General features: G+C 42.8%; 1 protein-coding gene across 1 annotated transcript in view; it reads right to left on the bottom strand.

The window, feature by feature from the left end:
• The window catches only part of LOC306853639 (X-linked interleukin-1 receptor accessory protein-like 2), a gene marked incomplete at both ends in the record, with an annotated part of 255464 nt that overhangs the window by 6290 nt on the left and 226944 nt on the right, over nucleotides 1-22230 (bottom strand). Inside the window, 3 exons of the mRNA XM_079391194.1 lie at nucleotides 1989-2129; nucleotides 3029-3174; nucleotides 9324-9453. Of these exons, the coding sequence (XP_079247320.1) occupies nucleotides 1989-2129; nucleotides 3029-3174; nucleotides 9324-9453 (417 nt within the window). The remainder of the gene's footprint in view (nucleotides 1-1988; nucleotides 2130-3028; nucleotides 3175-9323; nucleotides 9454-22230) is intronic.

Genomic DNA, 22230 nt, shown 5'->3' with positions numbered 1-22230 from the left:
AGGAGATCTGCAGGCCCCATCAGTAGACTCTGCTCCTGGAATGGCCAAAGCTATTCTGCACACCAGACTGGATTACATTTTAAAGGTGTCTTCTGCAACTAGCCAGGCAGTCATCCTGCAAGCCTTCTTCCCTTGGCCTCATTAATCTCCGGAGCAAAAAAGGCTTCACCCTTTATGTCCGGACTGGGCATTTAGGATCTACGTCCACTGCTCAGGCTAGTGGGATAAATCCTCCCAAACTGTGGTGGTTCTCTCCACAAAGCACCTTTCACATTGGATTTCAGATGCTCTTGCACTGGCCTGTGAGGTGCGGGGAATGGCTTAGCCTCAAGGGATCGCTGCACTGAGTTGTAGCATCTTCCAAGCATCTTAAGAGTGCATCCTTACATGATGTGTGTGCTGGTCCTCTCTACACACATTCATAGGATTTTACAGTCTGGACAAGGACTTAACCCCAGGACCTCTTGTCCTTCAGGGCTGATCTAGTGCTGTCTGCACATGACGCAGCTTTGAGTTCCATTCAAAAGGGAATGACTTAGGTTACATATGTAACCCGGTTCCCTGAGAAGGGAATGAGGCGCTGCTATGCCACACTTCAGGCGTGCCTGTGCATTTTCCCTCAGACAATTAGAATCCAGGGATTCCGTGACAGATGCCATGTTATGGTCTTGCTGCCCTGACCTCAAGATTGGCATGTTTCCACACGTTCAGACACCAGTCACGCAGAGTGTTCCCAGAGCGTCAATAACATGATGCAGAGTTATGTATGTAACCTTCTTATGAAATCCATTTGTATTTTAAACATTTTGAATGTGTTTTGATGAAAATATTATTAAAAGTATTTTGAAATACAACACTTGGGGCCAGATTTACTAAACAGGGCAAATTAGTGTTAGAGCTGATGGGAGGGGAAAATTATGCAGGTGATTTACTGAAAAGGTGCACATTAAAGAACACAGACGCGGCCAGATCATTTCCATAATGACCAGTGCAATCTATGGCCTGCTTTAAGACATGCTTTTTTTGCAGCGTTAAATAATGGCGCAAATGCCAGTAATTTGACAAATGCAAACGTTAGTAACTCTCGTTGCGTGATTCATTTGAATGCTCTCCTCCCATAACTTTTGCGTCTGAAAGGGAAACTCCTACAAATGCATATTCAATAAGATCAGGCACAAAAGCAACTGTGTCCACGCATTTTTTGCGCTAATTCTTCACTGTGCTTTTTTAGTAAATCAGTACTATTTTAACAAAATACGGTTTGCACTGGCACGAGCTGTTAGTAAATCTGGCCCTTGGTTGTTGAATAAATAATAACAAAACAAAGGAGTGTCATTTCAAGTGTTAAGGTCCTTGCACACTGAATTCAGAATTTTCATATGCCTTTTTTTTTGTATTCGTCATCCTCTCCTATCAAAATGCTTGCTACAGATGCGAAAACACAGAAAATCGAACCTGGTCCAAATTTTTTTTTATGACGGACGAACGTTTAGGTGGCAGTGTGTAAACGTGATTGACACAATGTGAGGTCGTATTTATTTTTTAACGTACAAAAATTTTGGACAAGAATTTCGGACTCAGAGTGCAAGGACCTTAAATCTTGAATGTTGTTACTTATTTTGTTGTGCTGGTGAGCCAAAGACAATTTTCCATTCAGGTGGACAATAAAGTTATACAATACAATACAATCTTTCCTTGCAGTTCTCACATTTGGAGTAATGCAAATGAATGAGTTGATAAGGGTAATGTAAAAGAATATATAAAAGAAAAATTTTACTTAAAGTAATCTCAAAGAATAGTTAATAATAATGAGCTGATAAGGAGAATGTGAAAGTAATGAGACCTTAAGTACCATTTAGTTACTAATATGTACTTATAAGGTACTAATAATGTTACAGTTACAGTTGCATGCCATGAACTAGATGTTGAACCCAAAATGTTTGTAATTAGAAACCGAAAGCATTATTGTTCATATTATTCTTACGTACCATCATCGGCCTCATCGCTGCCGAAGTGTCGTCGGTAGCACAGCATGATCTCCACATTATAGCACTTATAGATGGCTGTGAAGATCCCCAATATCAGCATGATGGCACCCAGACCACCAACCAGCTCCAGCCTGTACACATCTGCATGAGAGCACAGATGACTTCTTCATGACTTCATTCATTTAGAAACATTCCCGAAGGTATACATTTATCTGATCAAAAACAGGAATATTGGAATATTATAACAAAAAAATCGTAGTTATTCCAAACTTTTGATTGGCTGTGTCACCATTTTTTTCCCCCTTGAACTGTCATAAACAAATGTCACGTCCACCACATCTCACGACTAAATCACCAATCCTCTGTCTAAAGGATGGATTTATATATATCTGGGATTTTTTGAGTGTTGTGGCTGATTGAGTGACCATCATTCACAGAGCTGAATGACTCAAAATGTATCTGCAGCAATATTTACAGCACATTTAAGCATTTAGCAGATGCCTTTATCTAAAGCAACTTACAAATGAGGACAATAGAAGCAATCAACACCAACAAAAGAGCAACACTATATAAGTGTTGAGATAAGCCCATAGCAGAACACATAGCAACGCTATTTATTTATTTATTTATTCATATAATAAGTAAAAAGAAAACAAGTATATAGAATAGAAATAGAATAGAGAGAGCTAGTGTTAGAGGGTCAAGTATAGATGAAAGAAATGGTTTTTAGCAGTTTCTTGAAGATGGTTCAGATATGTGAAGCGCACTTCAGAAGAAAACAAAAGAATGATAATGCCCTTCTTTTAAGTGCACAATGCAAGTGAGTTTATGTCAGTGTCTGAAACACTTATTAAGTTACTCTTATGTTTGCGAGACAGTGCTGGTTCACTTTGAGTCGTTCTGTGCTCAGTGTGTTTTTAATATCAGCTCCTGGTTTATAACTGCTGTTATACGAGTGAGAGAGTCAGAGATGAAGATGAAGGAGTCCATGAGATGAAGATGAGGAAGACAGCTGCTGTGTGTTGATCTGAGTGCTTCACCTTTCTTCTGCAGGACGGCGCTCCCGCTGCCTCGGCCGATGTGGTTCTCCACGTTACAGGTGTAGTTGCCCATGTCCGTCTCCTCCACAGCATCAAAGACCAGCGACAGCTCCACCTCCTTCTCCCCCAGAAACTCCCGCACCAGCCTGAACACACACACATTAGCACACTTTCACGCTGTTCACACCACTTCTGCAGACACGGAAACTTTCTTCATGCATGGAGTACTACATTTGCCAGTATAAATCCCATCATGCTCTTCTGTTCTCAGTGAGTCTAATGAACCAGAACATCAGCAGCAGTTTATAACGTCTCCTTCTTGATTCATTATTTGACAGCCAAGGGTTGAGATATTCTTACTTGATACTGGTTTGAGAATGGAAAATAATTGAAACATTGATTTAAACTTCAACTGATGTTCATCTAAAGGCTACACATACATAAGATCTGAATTACACAAGCAGAAATATCATGGCTTTAATGAACAGACATGTTTCACATTTAAGTCTAAATATAATCAGATTTTAATGTTTTTGAGAATGAATTACTCTTTAGATCTTGCTGTCATTCATTTAAAAAAAAAAAAAAATAGAAATGAAAAGAGGTGAAGCATCTATATGATATTAGTCTATTCCCAGCATACATACTGATGTTTTATAAGTCATTCTATGCTCAAGCATTCATTTTAAAAGCACTGAAAAAGATCAATTGCATCTTTTGAAATGTCATCCTTTCACAACTTACTAAAGTTACAATAAAAGCCAGAAACAGTTCTGTTATTCTCCCGTGCTCCCTGTCAGCTGTGACATTAAACCAGGTTTTCCTGATCAATTCTTTATACTTTATATGTGAAACATGAAGAAAGCTCCACTGTGAATAAAGATCCAGCATCTCTAAGAGTAACTGAGGAGCATTATTCACCTGAAATGAAGGAGTAATTCACAAAGATCAATGATCATGGATAACGGCTGACAGTGACTCAAACAGATGAAACGCCATCAGAGGAATTATGCTACAGATCAAAGGAACAACACTGTGTTTGATTACTGATGTTTGCCTGACCTCAGCTGTGCCAGCACATGTTCTTTAAATATTTATGAAAGAGGTGTCTCTAATGCTGCATTTTATTGTTTCAAAATACAGCAACAACAGAAATATTGTGAAATATTATTATAATTTACTCCATTACCAGTTTTACCTTTTTATGCCATTACTCCATTTTTTCAGGATAATTTGATAAATATAAAGTTCAAAAGAAAACCATCTATTGGAAATTATTTTTTTGTAACAATGTAAATATCTTTACTGTCACTTTTTAGGAAGTGTTTATTATTATTAATATTTACAAGTGAGCATGTCCTCAGATAAAATAATTAGCAGAATGTTTTGGCCGTCACAGCAGGTCACGTGTAATGTCAGCTCCTCACTGAAATGTATTTTCCAAGAAGTGTGTTTCTTCTTTCACCTGTACTCTAATAACTCAAGATGTGTCCACACTCATTCACACCTGTCGCACAGCACTGCCTTAACAATACACTGTGTGTGTGTGTGTGTGTGTGTGTGTGTGTGTGTATATATAGAGAGAGAGTGTGTGTGTGTGTGTGTATATAGAGAGAGAGTGTGTGTGTGTGTGTGTATAGAGAGAGTGTGTGTGTGTGTGCTAGAGAAAGAGATCAGGAAGGTGATGGTGGCTTAACAACAGTATTTGGAGAATGTGCTGCTGTCAGACATGTTGGATGACAGTGTGTGTGTGTGTGTGTGTATACGTGTGCATGTGTGTGTGTGTGTGTGTGTAGTGTGTGTGTGTGTGTGTGTGTGTGTGTGTGTGTTCAGCTGATGGAAATGTGAGTGTGAGTCAGGCTTGTGCTGATGGAGATCTGATTCCTGCTGAGTTTAATGGTGCGTCACACTAGGATTAGATGCAGAATTACTTCAGACCATCTGTTTGTGTGGTTTTTGGGAAAGAAAAAAAGCTCATTCATAACTTAATTTGAAATGAGTAATTTGGAAGTAGTCCAAAGGCTTTTGTTTTTGTCACATAACTATGGATAACCTTGTTACTTTATCATCAACATGATTTCCCAGCAGTGCAACTTCATTAGACATAAAGTGAGTGCCTACTATATAGTCATTACTCGACAGAACCAACAAGGACTTTAATGACATTGCATTCTTTTGCAGCTGTAACAGCTTCCTCTCTTCTGGACCAGCTTTCCACATGATTTTGGAGTGTTTCTGTGGGTATTTTGCACATTCATCCAGCAGAGCATTTGTGAGGTCAGACACTGATGTTAGATGAGAAGACCTGGCCCTCAGTCTCTCTTCCAGTTCAGCCCAGAGGTGTTTGATGGGCTTGAGGTCAGGGCCAGTCGAGTCCTTCTACACCAAACTCATCCAACTTGCTTTGTGCACTAAGTCATGCTGGAAGAGAAAAAGTCCTACCCCAAACTGGAAGCACAGCATTGTCTAAATGTAGTGCTGATATTAATGTCTGTGGAAGTGTGGATATCTGCAGCTCTGGAGACTGTTACTCACCATGCACCTCAGCGCTCAGTGACCCGCTCTGAGACTCTATGTGGTCTTATGCTTCAATACAGAGTTCTGGCATGAAACGCTAGATGGCGCAGTCCGATAGGTCTAACTCAATCTGACCTAATGACATCATTATCACATGGCACAGCTGATTGGTTCTTTCCTGTACTGGTAGCCAATGAGCTCGCTGCTCAACATTCAAATATGTGACTAGTGCTTGCTGTAGCAGTTTGCAGCATGCTTCAGAAACAGCGAAATCAACATCTGAGATAAGTGAATGCTCTTCTAATCCATATCGCTGTGTGTATTGTGTGGTCTGCCTAATTAAATACAAAAATGAACAACCATAATCAAGTTTAAACTAAGTGTCATGTTAGCAGTTTGCATTGTATGCGGGTGCAAAATATTAAGCATATAAGCAGCAGCATTTAGCTTCTGTATTTATACAGCTGGAGCAAAGGCAGTTTAGAGCATGTATCGCTCTGAGGACACGCCGATAGTAACGGACATGAAAACAGGTTAAATGAAATAAGCATCTTGTGTATGCATTTCAAGTGGGGTTCACCATATACATCGGCGTAATCTCAGTGTTCACGTTGGTTATTTCTAAGGTCAGTGTTTTCATCGGGATGAGTATGTGGTTGATTCAGCTGCATGCAGCGTCAGAAGCATGCACTTATAGCAGTCATATCAGATAACTCATAGCAGATAACTCTTATAACTCTTATCTACACGAGAGAGTAAAATGGCATGCATTGGCTAACCATCTCATCATTGCATGAACATGAATTAACAAGCTGTGACACTACCACTGGGACTGATGAAGTGGAGAAAGTAACAGCAGTTATCAAATCAATATGATCAAACTGCCTATGTTTCCCTGATATTTTTTAGGTTTTCACTGACTGTGGGAAACCTTTACTATTAGTAATGTTCACAAATGAGCACAAAACCAGTCATAAGTGTAATTTTTTTTGAGAAATTGAGATTTATACATATACTGAATAAATAATCTTTCCATTGATGTATGGTTTGTTATGATAGGACAATATTTGTCTGAGATACAACTATTAGAAAATCTGGAATCTGAGGGAGCAAAAAAATCTAAATATTGAGAAAATCTCCTTTAAAGTTGTTCAAATGAAGTTCTTAGCAATTAAGTTATGATATATTTACAGTAGGACATTTTCTAAATATCTTCATGGAACATGATCTTTACTTAATATCCTAATGATTTTTGGCATAAAACCAAATATCAATAATTTTGACCCATACAATGTATTTTTGGCTATGGCTACAAATATACCCCAGCGACTTAAGACTGCTTTTGTGCTCCAGGGTCACATTTGAGTTTATCCACGGTCTTTTCACTCCTGAATTACAGACAGCACCATCTAGAGGCTCAGAACCACATTCATCTTCATAGACCACAGCTCTGCCTTTAACAGAATCACCCCATTCAACCTCTACACTACGCTAAAATATGCGGATATTCACCCAGATCTGTGCTTCTGAACGCTGATTTCCTCCCAAACAGACGACAGTCACTGAAGGTGAACAAACATTCATCTGAGCTCCTGAGGTCTGCATACGCTCTGCTGTTCTCCAGCGGCCTTACAGTCATAACATATACAGCTGACACCAGTTTAATAACCGAAATAATGACTTACAGTACTGGTGTGAAGCAGACAAACCTGAACCAGGACTTCACAAAACACCAAACACCTGAACGCTTTCAGCACACTGACGTCTCTGTGCACAGCTATTAGCAACACTATGATATGGCAATGTAACTCAAATCTGCATATTAGAAAAGATATAGATGATGGTTCAAGGAAACAAGGAAATTAGACACAAGTCAGAAGCTTGTAGATGGTGTTGGAGTGAACATCAGCGTGTGTTCAGCAGCTCTGACACCATAAGAAGGAAAAACCATATTCAGAGTCAGCAGAAGAGATCTCTGGACATCCTACAAGAGACAAGAGCAGCTTCTTCTCCACAGACCTCCTCCATCCCATCACTCTCCAGACGGCTGAGGATGCTGGAGTCTGTCCCAGAGGAACACTCTGGACTGATGGCCACACTTAAAGGACAAGACACCTGTCATTTGCATCTTATCATGCTTAAACGAACATATACACACAACATTAGGTCAAATTAGTGCCTTTTGTGCATGTGTCCTCATAAGTACAGTCTTACGTGAGTTCAAATACAGTGTCTTAAATGACCATAAACAGCTGGAAGAAGATCTGATGAGTGTCAGATCTGTGGATTTAGTCTTAAAGTGACAGCAGCTGCTTATATATTTTCACTTTCTTAACATAATTCCCTTAATTTTTTTAATTTGTTTTAAATTTTGCAATTAACAAAAGCAGCATGGCAGTGATCTCATGCAGCTCTGGCTGATAACGGAAAAAAAGAAACCTGCTTTAAAAACCCAGCTACACAACTGTAGCTGTATAACTTTACAACAGCAACACTGCTTTAACAAAACAGCAAAACAGAAAGACTTATTTAACATCAAGAAGTGTACTTAAGTACAGTAATCTAGTAAATGTATGTTGTTACTGTCCACCTCTGCACAGTACACAATACAAAACAACTAAACCAACAACAATAAAAACAAATTGAGATGCTATCATAGTTTTTTGTAAGTATTTTGAACAGTTTTTATTATTATTTTTATATGTTCAATTTTCTTCATTTTAAATTTAGTTAAAGTTGAAGTTATTTTGTGTTGTGTGCCATTTCAAAAAAAATATGTATAGTTTTTTTATTATTCATGTTTAGTTTCAGTTATTTCAGTTTTTATTATTTTAGTACATTAAACTAAATGAAAATGAAAAAATGTTAGATTGCATTTGATTTCAGTTAATATTTATTATTGTTTCAATGAACTAAAATGTTTTTGTATGGATATGTTTTAGTTTAGTTAACTATTATAACACTGATTATATTAAATTATATTATGTTTGATGAAAGCCCAGACCAACTGTAATTTGTAAATTAATTAATTAATTCAACAATTTTTAAATATGTCAATTTAAATTCCAAAAATTCCTAAAACTGTATACAGTGTATAGACAATTTAGCCCCAGTTTCACAGACAAGGCTTAAGCCTAGTCCTAGACTAACATGTAAGTCTTGGCTGTTTCAACTGAAATAAACTTGCACCGACTGATCTTAAAATATATCTGTGCCTTTGTTTTGTCTCAAGATGCACTCCAGTAATGTTTTTTCTAAGCATGTTTATAAAAATTACTTAAATGTCCTAATTGAACTATGGCCTAATCCTGGTTTAGTCTAAACCCTGTCTGTGAAACCAGGCCTTAGTGTCTCCAATCAATCAATCAATCAATCAATCAATCAATCAATCAATCAATCAATCAATCAATCAATCAATCAATCAATCAATCAATCAATCAATCAATCAATCAATCAATCAATCAATCAATCAATCAATCAGTCAGTCAGTCACACAGGTACTGTACATATTGCATATTGTGACTGTCTAGTGTGTGGTGTGTTGTATATGATACTGTACTGCACACAGTAATGTACTGTATAGTGCACACTTGAAGACTCATGCATGTGTTTCCGGTGCAGCTGTGTGTGAATGACAGCAGATGTCCACTAGAGGTCTCTGTGTGCTCAGCGGTCCCCATGCTGCTCTTCTGTAGGCTGTGAGTGTGTGTTATATAATGCCGCTCTGTTCTCCAGCTCATGCACGCTCATCGGACCACCGTTTATTGTAAAGCAGTACCTGACTTCACTCTCTCGTATGTGTCCCTCCAGCTCCTCCACGAACTTATCTCCCTTCATCCAGTAGATGATGGGCCGGGAATCTCCGCTGTAGCCGAAGAAAGCCCTGCAGTCCAGGACCAGACGCATGCCTGTCCAACACAAGCACAACAGACCGCCGTCAGCGTTAGATAGATGCACGGAGAACACAGAAATAATGTTGATTTCATGACCCGTACACAAGAGCATGTGTCCTGCCATGACCTTCACAGAACACACACACAAGCACTGTAAAGTGTGTGTGAAGGGAAACACACAGGACTAATGCACTGCTGCGCTCGAATCAGCCCAAGACTTTCCTTTAAAAGCAATCAAAGGTCAAAGAAAGAAGCTCTCTCTCTCACAGCGTCTCTGCTGAGCTTCAGGAACACTGTTCTCTCTGCATCAACATGAGCAAATAGGGAGTTCTTTATTCACAAACTATAACATGAAGCATCAAACAATGTTTTCTTATCCTTTCTTAACTGTACAGTATGATGTACAGTATTGAGTTGTTAATGGTTATCAGACGTAAAGAGTTCTCACTTTACATTAAGTCACAGGAAATACTAAATTAAAGGCAATAACCTAGCTTTAATAAACATTAATATATACTAATTAGCTTTAATATATACTAATTATTGTTATTCTTGTTCTTATTACTGTATATGATGTATCTCTTTGCATTTGTGCAACAATAATTTGTAAATTACAGTGAAAGTACTCAATATTTGTACATGACATATTCATGTATTAACAACATAGAGACTACAGTTTATAAGCTGGGAATTACTTACAAATTAAGTAGTATTAAGTATTTTATTACTATTTACTTATGTAAATACTTGTAGCCTATTTAAGTAGGTTTCATTAGGTTTTAAAATAAATAAACAATTCATAAAATGTTAATAATAATAATAATATTTTATTTATATTGTGGCTTTCAAAAACCCAAGAACATTTTACATAATATTTACATAATGAATGCTTTTAATTTAAATGTCAAGTGGAGCATTCTTTATGTAAAAGCATTGCCTTCACACACCCTTATCATTATTCTCAGACGCCTAAAGAGCAGTGACCTGTTTCTCACACTTCTTACACACACACACACACACACACACACACACACACAGACACAGACATACAGACACAGATGCGCACACACGCACACACACACACACACACACACACACACACACACACACGCACACACGCACACATACACACACACACACACACACACACAGACACAGACATACAGACACAGATGCACACACACACACACACACACACACACACGCGCACACATGCACACACGCACACATACACACACACGCACGCACACACAACAGTGAGTGAACAGTGAGTGTTTACGGCTCTGCATCCTCAGCTCACGCTCCTCTTTTCATTGACCTGCTGCTGGAGTGATTGGGAAACTCTGAATAATATTTACTGCACCAATCCTCTGTTCTCACGTACTGATTATATGCAAATAATGTGTAAAAACCCTTCAGGGCTTTCAGCAGCATTAGCAGCACAGCAGTGAAGAGCATCCTCTGCCTGCAATTACAGCTTTTAAGAGAGAGAAAGCGGCAGGAGATGCAAATGAGCGAGGCTGTGGCCGGCCGCAATGTTTAGAGCTGAACACTTTATCCAGTTCACTCCAGGAATCAGATCCAGAGCGGCTGAGGCTCACTGTGGACTTCAGCGCTGGAGAAACTGCAGAGGATTTCTCATGCATTAATACATGCTTACAGCAGACATCAGGATAGACATCTGCATACAATCTACACGAGCTGTGTACCGCACATTTTACAGTGTTCACATTCATTTCAGCTTTAGTTCACTGTTCACTGAAGAAGATCAAACAGAACGCAGAATCTAAACAAAGAACAGCTGAACACGTCTCTTTCAGCCTAATCGTGATTTCTGAGCATGTGTTTAATAGCTTTATTTAAGGTGTATGACTGTGTTCAGAATGAAACGTGCTCTGTCCTGAATTAGCCGAGGTGTTTCCGTCACAGATGAATCAGACACTGTGTGAGACAGAAATGCTCTGAGCCAAACTGATGAGCAGCCAGAAATGCTGATGTATTTCATGAACATTTTTAATATTTGTGTGAGGGTCAGAAAGTCTCCAGATCAACACAGATCATGATGCTTTTAGATAAACTGATCTAGTGAAAACAAAGAGACAGAATGGTATTTGACCTGACAGCTTTACATGTCAGACTAGTCCAGTTCTTATACACTAATATCTGTTTTTTTTAGGAAATGTTACTGAAAAAGTTATTGATTTGAAAATGTTTTTCTCTGAGCTCATCTCATAAATTATTTTGTCTCGGTTTGTAACATTTTGGGCCCGTAGAGATGAGAACAACAGCATAAACCACAAATATGAAACATTTAATGGTGTTGTTTGAATGGTGTGTGAGTTTGAAGTGTATCTGTTTGACATTATTGGTGTTTGACTGATGGCAAACAGGAGGAGTGTTTGAGAAACTTGCTTTTAAATTCATTATTTGTATTGAATTGGTTGAGGGATTTGTCTTTAAAGGAGTAGTTCATGCAGCAGTGATAATGTCCATCAGCTGCTGTGCCTATAGCAGCCACCAGGGGGCACTCTTCTCGGATCACTGTGTGTTTTGTTCTGGACTTCAGTTCCCATCAGCCTTGCACAAACTATCATGCTTCATTGCCTTCAGCTGTTTGTCATTGAACTATTTAGCTCACCCTGATATATACCAAGCTCGCTGAGCATTGCACTGTGTTTTTGTCACTCTGTCTCCTGTGTGTTTTCTGCTGGTGTTGTCTTCGTGACACGCGCTTCGTGAACTGTATAGCGCCATCAGTGAACAACAAACAAATAACCCCGACGGCTTTTTCATCATAGCCGGTGACTTCAACCACGCAAACTTAAAGACAGTTTTGCCAAAGTTCTACCAACATGTGAACTTTGCAACAAGGGGAAACAACACACTGGACTTTGTTTAGACAACAGTTAAGAACGCTTACAAGGCTGTACCCCGCCCCCACCTCAGGTACTCGGACCACATCACTGTTATGCTAATCCCAGCATATAGACCACTTCTTAAACTCGCCAAACCGGTTCAAAAGCAGATCCCAGTATGGCCAGACAATGCCACCTCAGCACTGCAGGACTGCTTCCAGGACACCGACTGGAACATGTTTAAAGAGGCAGCCACCTACAACAACCACACAGACCTGCATGAGTACACTGAAACTGTGACTGCTTACATCAAAAAGTGCACTGATGATGTGACAGTCACCAAGACCATCACCACACGTGCAAACCAGAAGCCATGGATGACAGCAGAGGTTCGTGGGCTGCTAAAGACCAGAGATGAAGCATTCAGATCAGGAGATAAAGCAGCCCTCAAAACAGCAAGAGCCAATCTGTCCTGTGGCATTAAAAATGCAAAACGGTCATATGCTCAAAAAAATCAACAACCACTTCACAGACAGCAGAGACACACGGAGCCTGTGGCAAGCCATTCAGACCATCACTGACTACAAGCCCCCGCCACAGGCCTGTGATGAGGACACATCCCTCCCTGATGCACTCAACCACTTTTATTCACGGTTTGAAATGCAGAATGACACACCTGCACAAAAACTGCCCACACCTCCCAACGACCGCGCGCTCTGTCTGTCTCCAGCCGACGTAAGGAAGACCCTATCTAGGATTAACCCACGCAAGGCTGCGGGTCCTGACAACATACCTGGCCGTGTTCTGAGAGACTGTGCTGCACAGCTGACAGATGTCCTAACAGATATCTTCAACACCTCGCTGAGCCAGCCAGTCGTCCCCGCATGTCTCAAATCCACAACAATCATACTGGTACCAAAGAAATCACCTGTGTCCTGTCTCAATGACTACCGTCCCATAGCACTGACTCCAATCATGATGAAGTGCTTTGAGAGGCTAGTCATGCATAACATCAAAACCAGCCTCCCCAACACACTCGACCCGCTCCAGTTTGCATACCGTCCAAACCGCTCTACGGACGATGCAATTTCCTCCACCCTCCACATGGCTCTTACCCACCTAGAAAATAAAGACTCCTATGTTAGAATGCTGTTCATTGACTTCAGCTCGGCATTCAACACAATAATCCCACAACAGCTCATAAATAAGCTAAACCTGCTGGGCCTTAACAATTCCCTTTGTAACTGGATCCTGGACTTTCTAACTGGAAGACCTCAGTCAGTCCGTGTCGGCAACAACACCTCGAGCACTACAACACTGAGCACAGGTGCCCCACAAGGCTCTGTGCTTAGCCCGCTGCTCTTCACACTGCTGACCCACGACTGCACTGCCAAGTTCAGCTCCAACCACATCATCAAGTTTGCTGATGACACAACAGTGGTAGGTCTCATCAGCAACAACGATGAAACGCACTACAGAGAGGAAGTGGCACAGCTGGCTGAATGGTGTGGCACAAACAATCTGTCCCTCAATGTGGAGAAGACAAAGGAGGTTGTGATGGACTTCAGGAGAAACTCCGTTGACCACCCGCCACTGACCATCGACAGTTCGACTGTGGAGAGAGTCAGCAGCACTAAATTCCTGCGGGTGCACATCACAGAGGATCTCGCCTGGACCACCAACACCATGTCACTCTCCAAAAGTCGTGGGAAGTCGTGGCCTAATGGTTAGAGAGTTGGACTCGTGATCCAAAGGTTGCGGGTTCGAGTCTCCGGCCGGCAGGAATTGTAGGTGGGGGGAGTGAATGTCCAGCGCTCTCTCCACCCTCAATACCACGACTGAGGTGCCCTTGAGCAAGGCACCGAACCCCCAACTGCTCCCCGGGCGCTGCAGCATAAAATGGCTGCCCACTGCTCCGGGTGTGTGTTCACGGTGTGTGTGTGTTCACTGCTGTGTGTGTGCACGCGTGATGGGTTAAATGCAGAGCACGAATTCCGAGTATGGGTCACCATACTTGGCTGAATGTCACTTCACTATTCACTATCACTCACTAAAAAGGCACAACAGCGCCTACACTTTCTCCGCCGGCTGAAAAGAGCAAGTCTCCCTCCACCCATCCTCACCACATTCTACAGAGGCACCATTGAGAGTGTGCTGACCAGCTGCATCACTGTCTGGTACGGGAACTGCAGTGCTGCTGACCGCAAGACCCTCCAGCGGACAGTGAACACAGCTGCAAAGATCATCGGTGCCCCTTTCCCCTCCATCCTGGACATTCCTTACACGATGCTCCAGCAAAACCAACAGCATCGTGAAGGACTCCACCCATCCCTCCCACAGTCTCTTCCAGCTCCTACCATCAGGAAGACGGTACCGGAGCATCAGAGCCCGTTCCGCCAGACTGCTCAACAGCTTTCTCCCCCAGGCTGTAAGAGCCCTGAACTCAAATCACCCTGCCCCCCTCTGAAACCCCATGCAAACCCCTACCTCTTGAGACATGAAACTGTTTTTTCTTTTGCCCTGTTTTTGGATGTTTGTCTGGATTACTCATTAAAACTGCACTTGGATCTTATATGTAGTCCCAGAGTCTTCTGTGACATCCTCAGTTCATCCAAGATCGGGATGAGTTTGTTTCTTCATCAGGTTTGGATAAATGTGTTTCTGCATCAGTGTCTCAGCAATGAATGCTCTGCAGTGAATGGGTGCCGTCAGAATGAGAATCCAGTTTTATTTTGGATTATAAACTCATATTTTAGCTGAAAATGACAGTTAAAAACATCTTAATGCTGGATTTGTTTCAGCTTTTGTCTTCTCCAGATGTTAACTGATGGACTGGAGTGATGTGGATTATTGTGATGTTTTATCAGCTGTTTGGACTCTCATTCTGACGGCACTCATTCACTGCAGAGCATCCATTGATGAGTCAGCGATGCAATGCTACATTTCTACAAACCTGAAGAAGAAACACACTCATCCTGATGTTAGATGATGGTCCGAAAGTGAGTGCATTTTCATGTTTGGGTGAAATACTCCTTTAGCTCGGGGCACATGCTGGCAGGAATGATATTTCAAATCATATCTAGGAGGGACTGTATGTAGAGAGCAGAGAAGAAACAAAACCCTAGCAAACGACCAGAACAACCAGCAGCAGCAGCAACAAAACACAGGTTTACTTATCTATCTAAATGGGGGCTCTCCATAGGCGTAATGGGTTTTATACTGTACTGTATGTTCTATCACCCTACACCTAAACCTACCCCTTACAGGAAACTTTCTGCATTTTTACAATTAAAAAAAAAACTAAAAAAAACTTTGCTTACTTTATTTTTATACCAGTTTTACAAGTGAGGACACTTTAGCAATGCCCTGACAGCACCAAAAACACTCCTGCATTGTGCCGTCGAGTTCAGCACCTACGTTATCCACAGAAAAGCTAACAATTATGCTGATTGTGTCATTTGACTTGGTGCAGGAATTGCACAGTTCACCTCCAAACTCTCAGAAGTTGTGAGCATGTGGTCTGGTTTAGGGAGTCGGTCAGTCCATCTGCGCTGTGAGCACAGGTGATGTGCAGCTCTGGATGGTGGCTCTGACCCGAGGTGAGCATCACTGTCACGAGCAGGTGGCACAAGCGTGAGAGAAGAGAGACACTGCTCAAAGAACAGCCCTGGACCTACTGGACTCATTCACAAGGATCAACATTCGACACCTGACCAGTTTTACCATGCACTTTTCTTTTTCATCTGATTTTGGGTAAAATCTCTTGACGTGACAGTCGGATCAAACAAGGAGTCCAGATTGGCAGAATGATGCGTTACTCTGAGTGCACTGTGTTTTGCGCTTATCTTATCAACTGCAGTCATTAATCCAGGTCTTCTGTACAGAAACACACGTCATCTCTTCTGTGCTCTGGCTCTGTGAAGCAGATGCTGGCTTACTCCTGTAAATGTCACTAGGACAGAATATGTACAGATAATTTCATTGTGTAACAGACACTTCTGACCGATGCTTTAATTGCACCGCCAGCAAATGGACTTCTCGTGGAGCGCCTGCAGATCTCTAGCGCTAAAAGGAGTCGTCTGGCATAAAGTTAATTTACTGAGAAATAGTTGACATTTCAAGCATTCAAAGTCCATTTGCTGTGCTGTCAGCACATGGAGTAATGCGTTATAATTTAGCAGGAGCCGGCAGATTAAATATGAGAAAATCTCCAGTTATTTTGCTCCTGACAACAGCCCGAGGTCGGACGAGGAGCGTCACAAACGCATCCAGACAGGAGTAAATACTTTGAAAAGAAAGAGGGGGAGTTTGACAGGAACAGAGAAGTGTGTGGGTGTTATATATGCGCTGGACTGATTGTGTCAGAGGAGTACAGTAACAAACGCTGCAGAGCTCATATCAGCGGTTAGTGTTATACTGTGCGGTTACACTTTATTGTGATAGTCTACTTCAGACATTCTACTAACTATAAGTGACTTTGCAATTACATGCCAACTAATTCTCATTCATTTGCAACTACATACTAACTCTCAAAGTAGACTGTTAGGGTAGATTTGGAGTTAGTAGAATAAGTTGACATATACTTGCAAAAATTCTGACTGTATGTAGCCTGCTTCCGATCTGAGCCAGAATGAGTGTTAGTGTCTTAGTGTTTCAGAATGAGAATCTTATAAAGCTGCACAGTGCTGCTGTCTACTGTCTGGAAAGGCCTGTGCATTGAACTTACAGGCCAGATTTACTCAACAGGGCAAATAAGTCATTAGTAAATCCTGACAGTAGTTTTTTACTGCCAAAACAGGGTTACGTTGTCACGAGCTGTGAGTAAATGTGGCCCATAATGCCTTAAAACACTGTCTAGACTAAAAACTGGCTGAATATTTGGCATTGTTTATCAGATATAGCTCTTTTACATGGGAACCTTACACTATTTCAATCATGACAACTCTCTGAAGATTTTAGCATGATGATGGATATGACAATGTTAATGTATTTGGTCTTGGTGGAATAGATCTGCTACGCTGCTACTGTTGGTTATTGCTGTAGTTGTAGATTATTGCTGCTGCTGCAAGAAAGTACAGGATCTTGCTACTGCCAAAGCATACGGCATTACGGTGCTATGAGTATTTAAGACATACTGCTGCTGCACAAATAGCATATAAAATAACCCGAAGCAGATCTATACAGCTGGAGCTGGGGAAGGTGGAGGGCTTCAGAGAAACTCTGAAAGTGCGCTGCAGGAATCTCAAATGAATACTAACCAGCCATATAAATGCAAGGCAGTAAGCTCATTGGCTGCACATGCAGCATGAACCAATCAGCTTGTGCCAAGTCGTTTAACTCTCTGAATATCATCAGTTACGTTAACAACCTGTCAGTCTGCGCCATCTAGAGTTTCATGACTAAACTATATATTTCAGTGTGTGTCTGCATTTTGTTGTGTTTTGCATAATTGAGGAAAAAAAGGCAAACAAATGTTGTGGTTTGTGCTTCACTGCTACTAGTAGTAGCTTGTTACTGGATACAACACTGATGTGAATGAGTTCAAGCAGATAGGTTCATTAAACATATACTGAAGGTATTTATCAGATGAATGCAAATGTAATGTTGGCAATATTTTCTTCCCTTCCAAACTGCTTGGTTTGCTGCTTCTGTTGGCCCTGCAGAGATCTCACAGGAACATGGAAAATATGCCTTGTTCATGCAATCATTAAAATTATTAAAATGCATATTACAGCACCAGAGACCATTTCCACTTGCACGATAATTACATTTTTTATTTTTTTTATTTAACCCTTATTTAACCAGGGAAATCCTTTGAGAACAAGTCTCTTTTGCGAAGGAGCCCTGGCCAAGAAAGCCGCAATAAAAGTTCCACATAGAATACAAAATATAAAAAATACATTAAACATACAATGTATTACATTTTTGTTTACTGGGATGAGAGTTGCTGAAATCGCGTTTGGTCTCGTACTGTATCGTGTATCTTGTCAGTGTGTGCACTTGCTTGGCCATTTGTAGTTGATAAACAGGAAAGTGGGTCCAGCTGAATTGAAATGATCATTTGTTGGATTGGTATAATAAAGGTTATTATACCGCGGTCGCGGCAGTCGTCGTGTGAAGCCCTCTTAGTGTGAAGACCAAAGAGTGTAAAGACCATCGACTCCACCGTGCGACTCCACCAAGGGATAGAAGTATCGCTTTTTATTTAATTTTTTCATTTATATGTTTATTATTGAAATGTTGTTATATGCATGTCAATTTTATTTAATTTCTTTATTTTCTTAAATATGTGGTTAGATAGTATTTATAGAGTTGTAACTTTTTAGTTTTAGTTACTTTTTCTTATTTGTAAGTCGCTTTGGACAAAAGCGTCTGCTAAATGACAAAAGTAAAGTAAGTAAGTAAGTACATACAAGACATAATACGTTTACAGTACAATGAAAAAATTCATCATGACATCCCCCATTGTCACCATAGACTTATCCTAATTTGGGAAGCAGGGACAAGTGCCCATTGTGCCTGCTGCCCGGTACTTTACTACCCTCTTAAATTGACCAAAGGAGACCAAGTTATCAAGTTTTAAGTTATTCAGTAACAGGTTCCACGCTGATGGGGCAGAAATTCTAAATGCTTGCTTCCCTAACTCTGTGCGAGCCCTAGGCACAACCAGGTGGAGATTATCATTAGACTGCAGAGAGCGAGTGCTGGCCTTGAAGGACATAAGCCTACATAAATAAGGGGGCAATGTCCCAATGATGGATTTATATATAAACAATCGCCAACGGGTTAGCCTACGCTGAGCGAGGGAGGGCCACTGGACTAGCTTATACAGAGTGCAACAATGAGTAAAAGGTTTGCACCCTGTAATAAATCTCAGTGCACCATGGTAAACTGAATTATTAAACAAATATTTATTAGGGGCGTGCATATATAAAAAATCACCATAGTCCATAAGAGACAGGAAAGTAGCCTCGACCAGTTTCTTCCTTGTTGCAAGAGAAAAGCAGGCCCTATTCCTAAAATAGAACCCTAGCTTTAACCTAAGTTTCCGTGCTAAATTTTGGATATGAGCCTTAAAAGTCAAATGGTCGTCAAGTAAAAGCCCTAAGTACTTTTATACTCAGCCACACACTCTATTAAATTTCCCTGCAGGGTAAAAATGTTTGGAGGGCTAGCTGTAGAGTTCCTATTATTTGAGAACAGGACCGTCTTGGTTTTATTTGCATTCAACACAAGCTTAAAGTCAAATAGCCAAGATTGTACAGTGTCAAAGGCATCCGGCATTCCCACATACGCAGCGTCCTCTCCTAATTGTCCATTTTCTAAGCATTGCTAAACATGTAGGGCAATGAACCTGCAGCAGCAGCTGGATATTTATGAGAGATGTTTACATGCTGCTGATGGAAGTTTACTTATATGCCAAGTACAGCATATTCACCCTTTTGTCATATTCTTCTTTTTTATATATTCTTTTTAAAAACAGTGTTTCCATCAGAGGGCAGGATAACATAACCACCCCAGAAATTATGTATTGAAAGAAACGAAGACGCTTTCATTCCTCCTTCACCAAAAAACAGTGGTTCCCTATCTGTCGGTCACTACGAGTTATGTCGTGACGACATTAGGGGATTCACATGCCCCGACTGCCTCTGATAAGAGAAAACGCCAATTAAATTTGGCTAGTGGATTTTGCATACCTGAGCAACTCCCCGTGCATACGGGTATAAAAGGGTGACAGGTGCATCCACTCATCAGATTTTTTGCTTCGGAGCCGAGTGGATGAGAAGTCTAAGCCGATCTCCACAAAGCCTTCTGCCTCAAAATTTGTTCCTGCGTGGTGTCACGGTGCAGACAGCGGTGTCCCTGCAGCAGCGATTCCCCTGGGCACTTCACCTGAAAAAGCAAATTTCTAAAACACTGGACGGTTCGTGTCTTTTTAAAGATGCCGTTCCATCCGTGTTCTCTTGGTTGCGGTCGCTTCCTGTCCTCGGATGACGGACACGAGCGTTGTCTTCAGTGTCTGGGCATCCAGCACGCTGAAGATGCGTTTGTGGATGAGTCATGCGCCTGTTGTGGGCGTATGAACATGGCAACGCTGCGATCTCGCCTTTCCTTTGTGAAAGGATTGGCACCCTCTGCCGCCACCCGTCCCGGTCTCTCTGGCTCGAGCAGAGGACCGCCGGCTGGCGCTCTGGGAGATCTGAGGGTGACAGTAAGGGCTTCTCCGCCGGGCACGTCCCCGCGGACCTCTTACTCCTCTCGCAGTGCTTGTTCCGTCCGGTTCCCGAGTGATCTCGCTGGTTCGCCCCACGGGGCTGCCAGCATTTCATTCGGTGCACCGCCCGAGGATCAGATGTCGATCGCGGCATCGGGGGATGGGCTTTCGTCCTCTGAGGATGAAGGATCGGCGGGGCTGCCCCCCTCGGGTGTTGTCGCCACTGCCGATCCAGACCCAGAGCTGATGGCCATGCTTGCCCGGGTCCCGAGCCTTCGCGGCTGGACGATTGGTTTATCGCTCTGGCCCGGTGCCTTTCTTCCCGGAGGTGCATGAGGAGCTGACGAAGTCGTGGACGGCCCCTTTCTCGGCCAGAAGCCGCTCGTCTCCCTCCTCCGTCCTCACTACCCTCGATCGCGGGGCGGCCAGGGGGTACGTGGATATTCCCCAGGTGGAGAGAGCGGTTGCGGTGCACTTGTGCCCGCAAAACGCCGCCACTTGGAGGAATCGTCCGCGTCTCCTGTCCAAAGCCTGTAAGCTGACGGCCGCACTTGCCGCCAAGGCTTACAGCGTTGCGGGCCAGGCCGCCTCTGCCCTGCATGCCATGGCCATCCTGCAAGTACACCAGGCCAAGGCCCTAAAACAAATGCACGAGGGTAGTTCTGACCCGAGGTTGATGCAGGAGCTGCGCACGGCGACTGACTTCGCTCTCCGGGCGATGAAAGTCACGGCGCGGTCCCTCGGGAAGGCGATGTCCACTCTGGTGGTCCAAGAGCACCATCTCTGGCTCAAAGCACGCTTTCTCGACGCCTCCATCTCCCAGGCGGGGCTATTCTGCGACACTGTCGAGGGTTTTGCCCAGCAATTCTCGGCAGTACAAAAGCAGACAGAGGCGATTTAGCACATCCTCCCTAAATGGCGGGATGCTCCAGCTGCCACCGCTGGCCCAAGGGCCAGGCCTCAGTCTGCTGGTCGCCGTGGGCGCCCTCCTGCGTCCTCCAGAGCTGCTCCGCCCCGTGCGGAGTCGTCACCTAGGCCGGCGCGTCGAGCCTCTCGCAGGAGTGCGGCGCCCCCTGCGCCTCAGCCGGCCGCCAAGTCCTCCAGGAAGACGACAAAGCAGCACTGACGCATGCAACCCGGAGATGGGGAAATCTGCTCTTTCCCAGGAGACGACGAGGGTAGCGTCGCTCCTTCCCCCGGAGGAGGGCCGGGCGGAGAATCTTTTGTTTTCTTTTCTTTCTGTTCCGCCGCTGGCTCAAGGGCCAGCGGTACCCACATTGTCAAAGAAAGAGCAATTTCCCTTCCCTCCGAGTTCTCAGGCCTGCGGGCTGACAGTGTGCGAAGCACTGCCTCCTCACTCGCACCCGCGACCCATATTGCCAGTGGCCAAGAGAGTGTGGTCTGGGGACGCGATGCCTCCCCGCACACCTCTAGCCAGTCCCCCCGGGGACTTAGGGAGTTTTGTGGGGATGAGTCAGAACGCACCACCTTCTGTTCCATCCAACCTTACTCCCCCTCGCTGCACCACTGCGGGCACGTCGATTGTGCCTTTGGTGCCACTTGCACGGTATCTGGGGGTGTGGCTTGCGCTACCCAGCCCGTCTCGCTGGCTCATTCGCACAGTTCGACTCGGCTATGCGATTCAGTTCGCCAGGCGGCCTCCCAGGTTCAGTGGCATCCTCGAGACTTCGGTGGCAGTCCGAGGTGCACCTGTCCTGCGCG

Source organism: Barbus barbus, assembly GCF_936440315.1.
Source record: "Barbus barbus genome assembly, chromosome: 33".
Taxonomy (NCBI): domain Eukaryota; kingdom Metazoa; phylum Chordata; class Actinopteri; order Cypriniformes; family Cyprinidae; genus Barbus; species Barbus barbus.
This window is presented reverse-complemented; position numbering and strand designations above follow the sequence as displayed.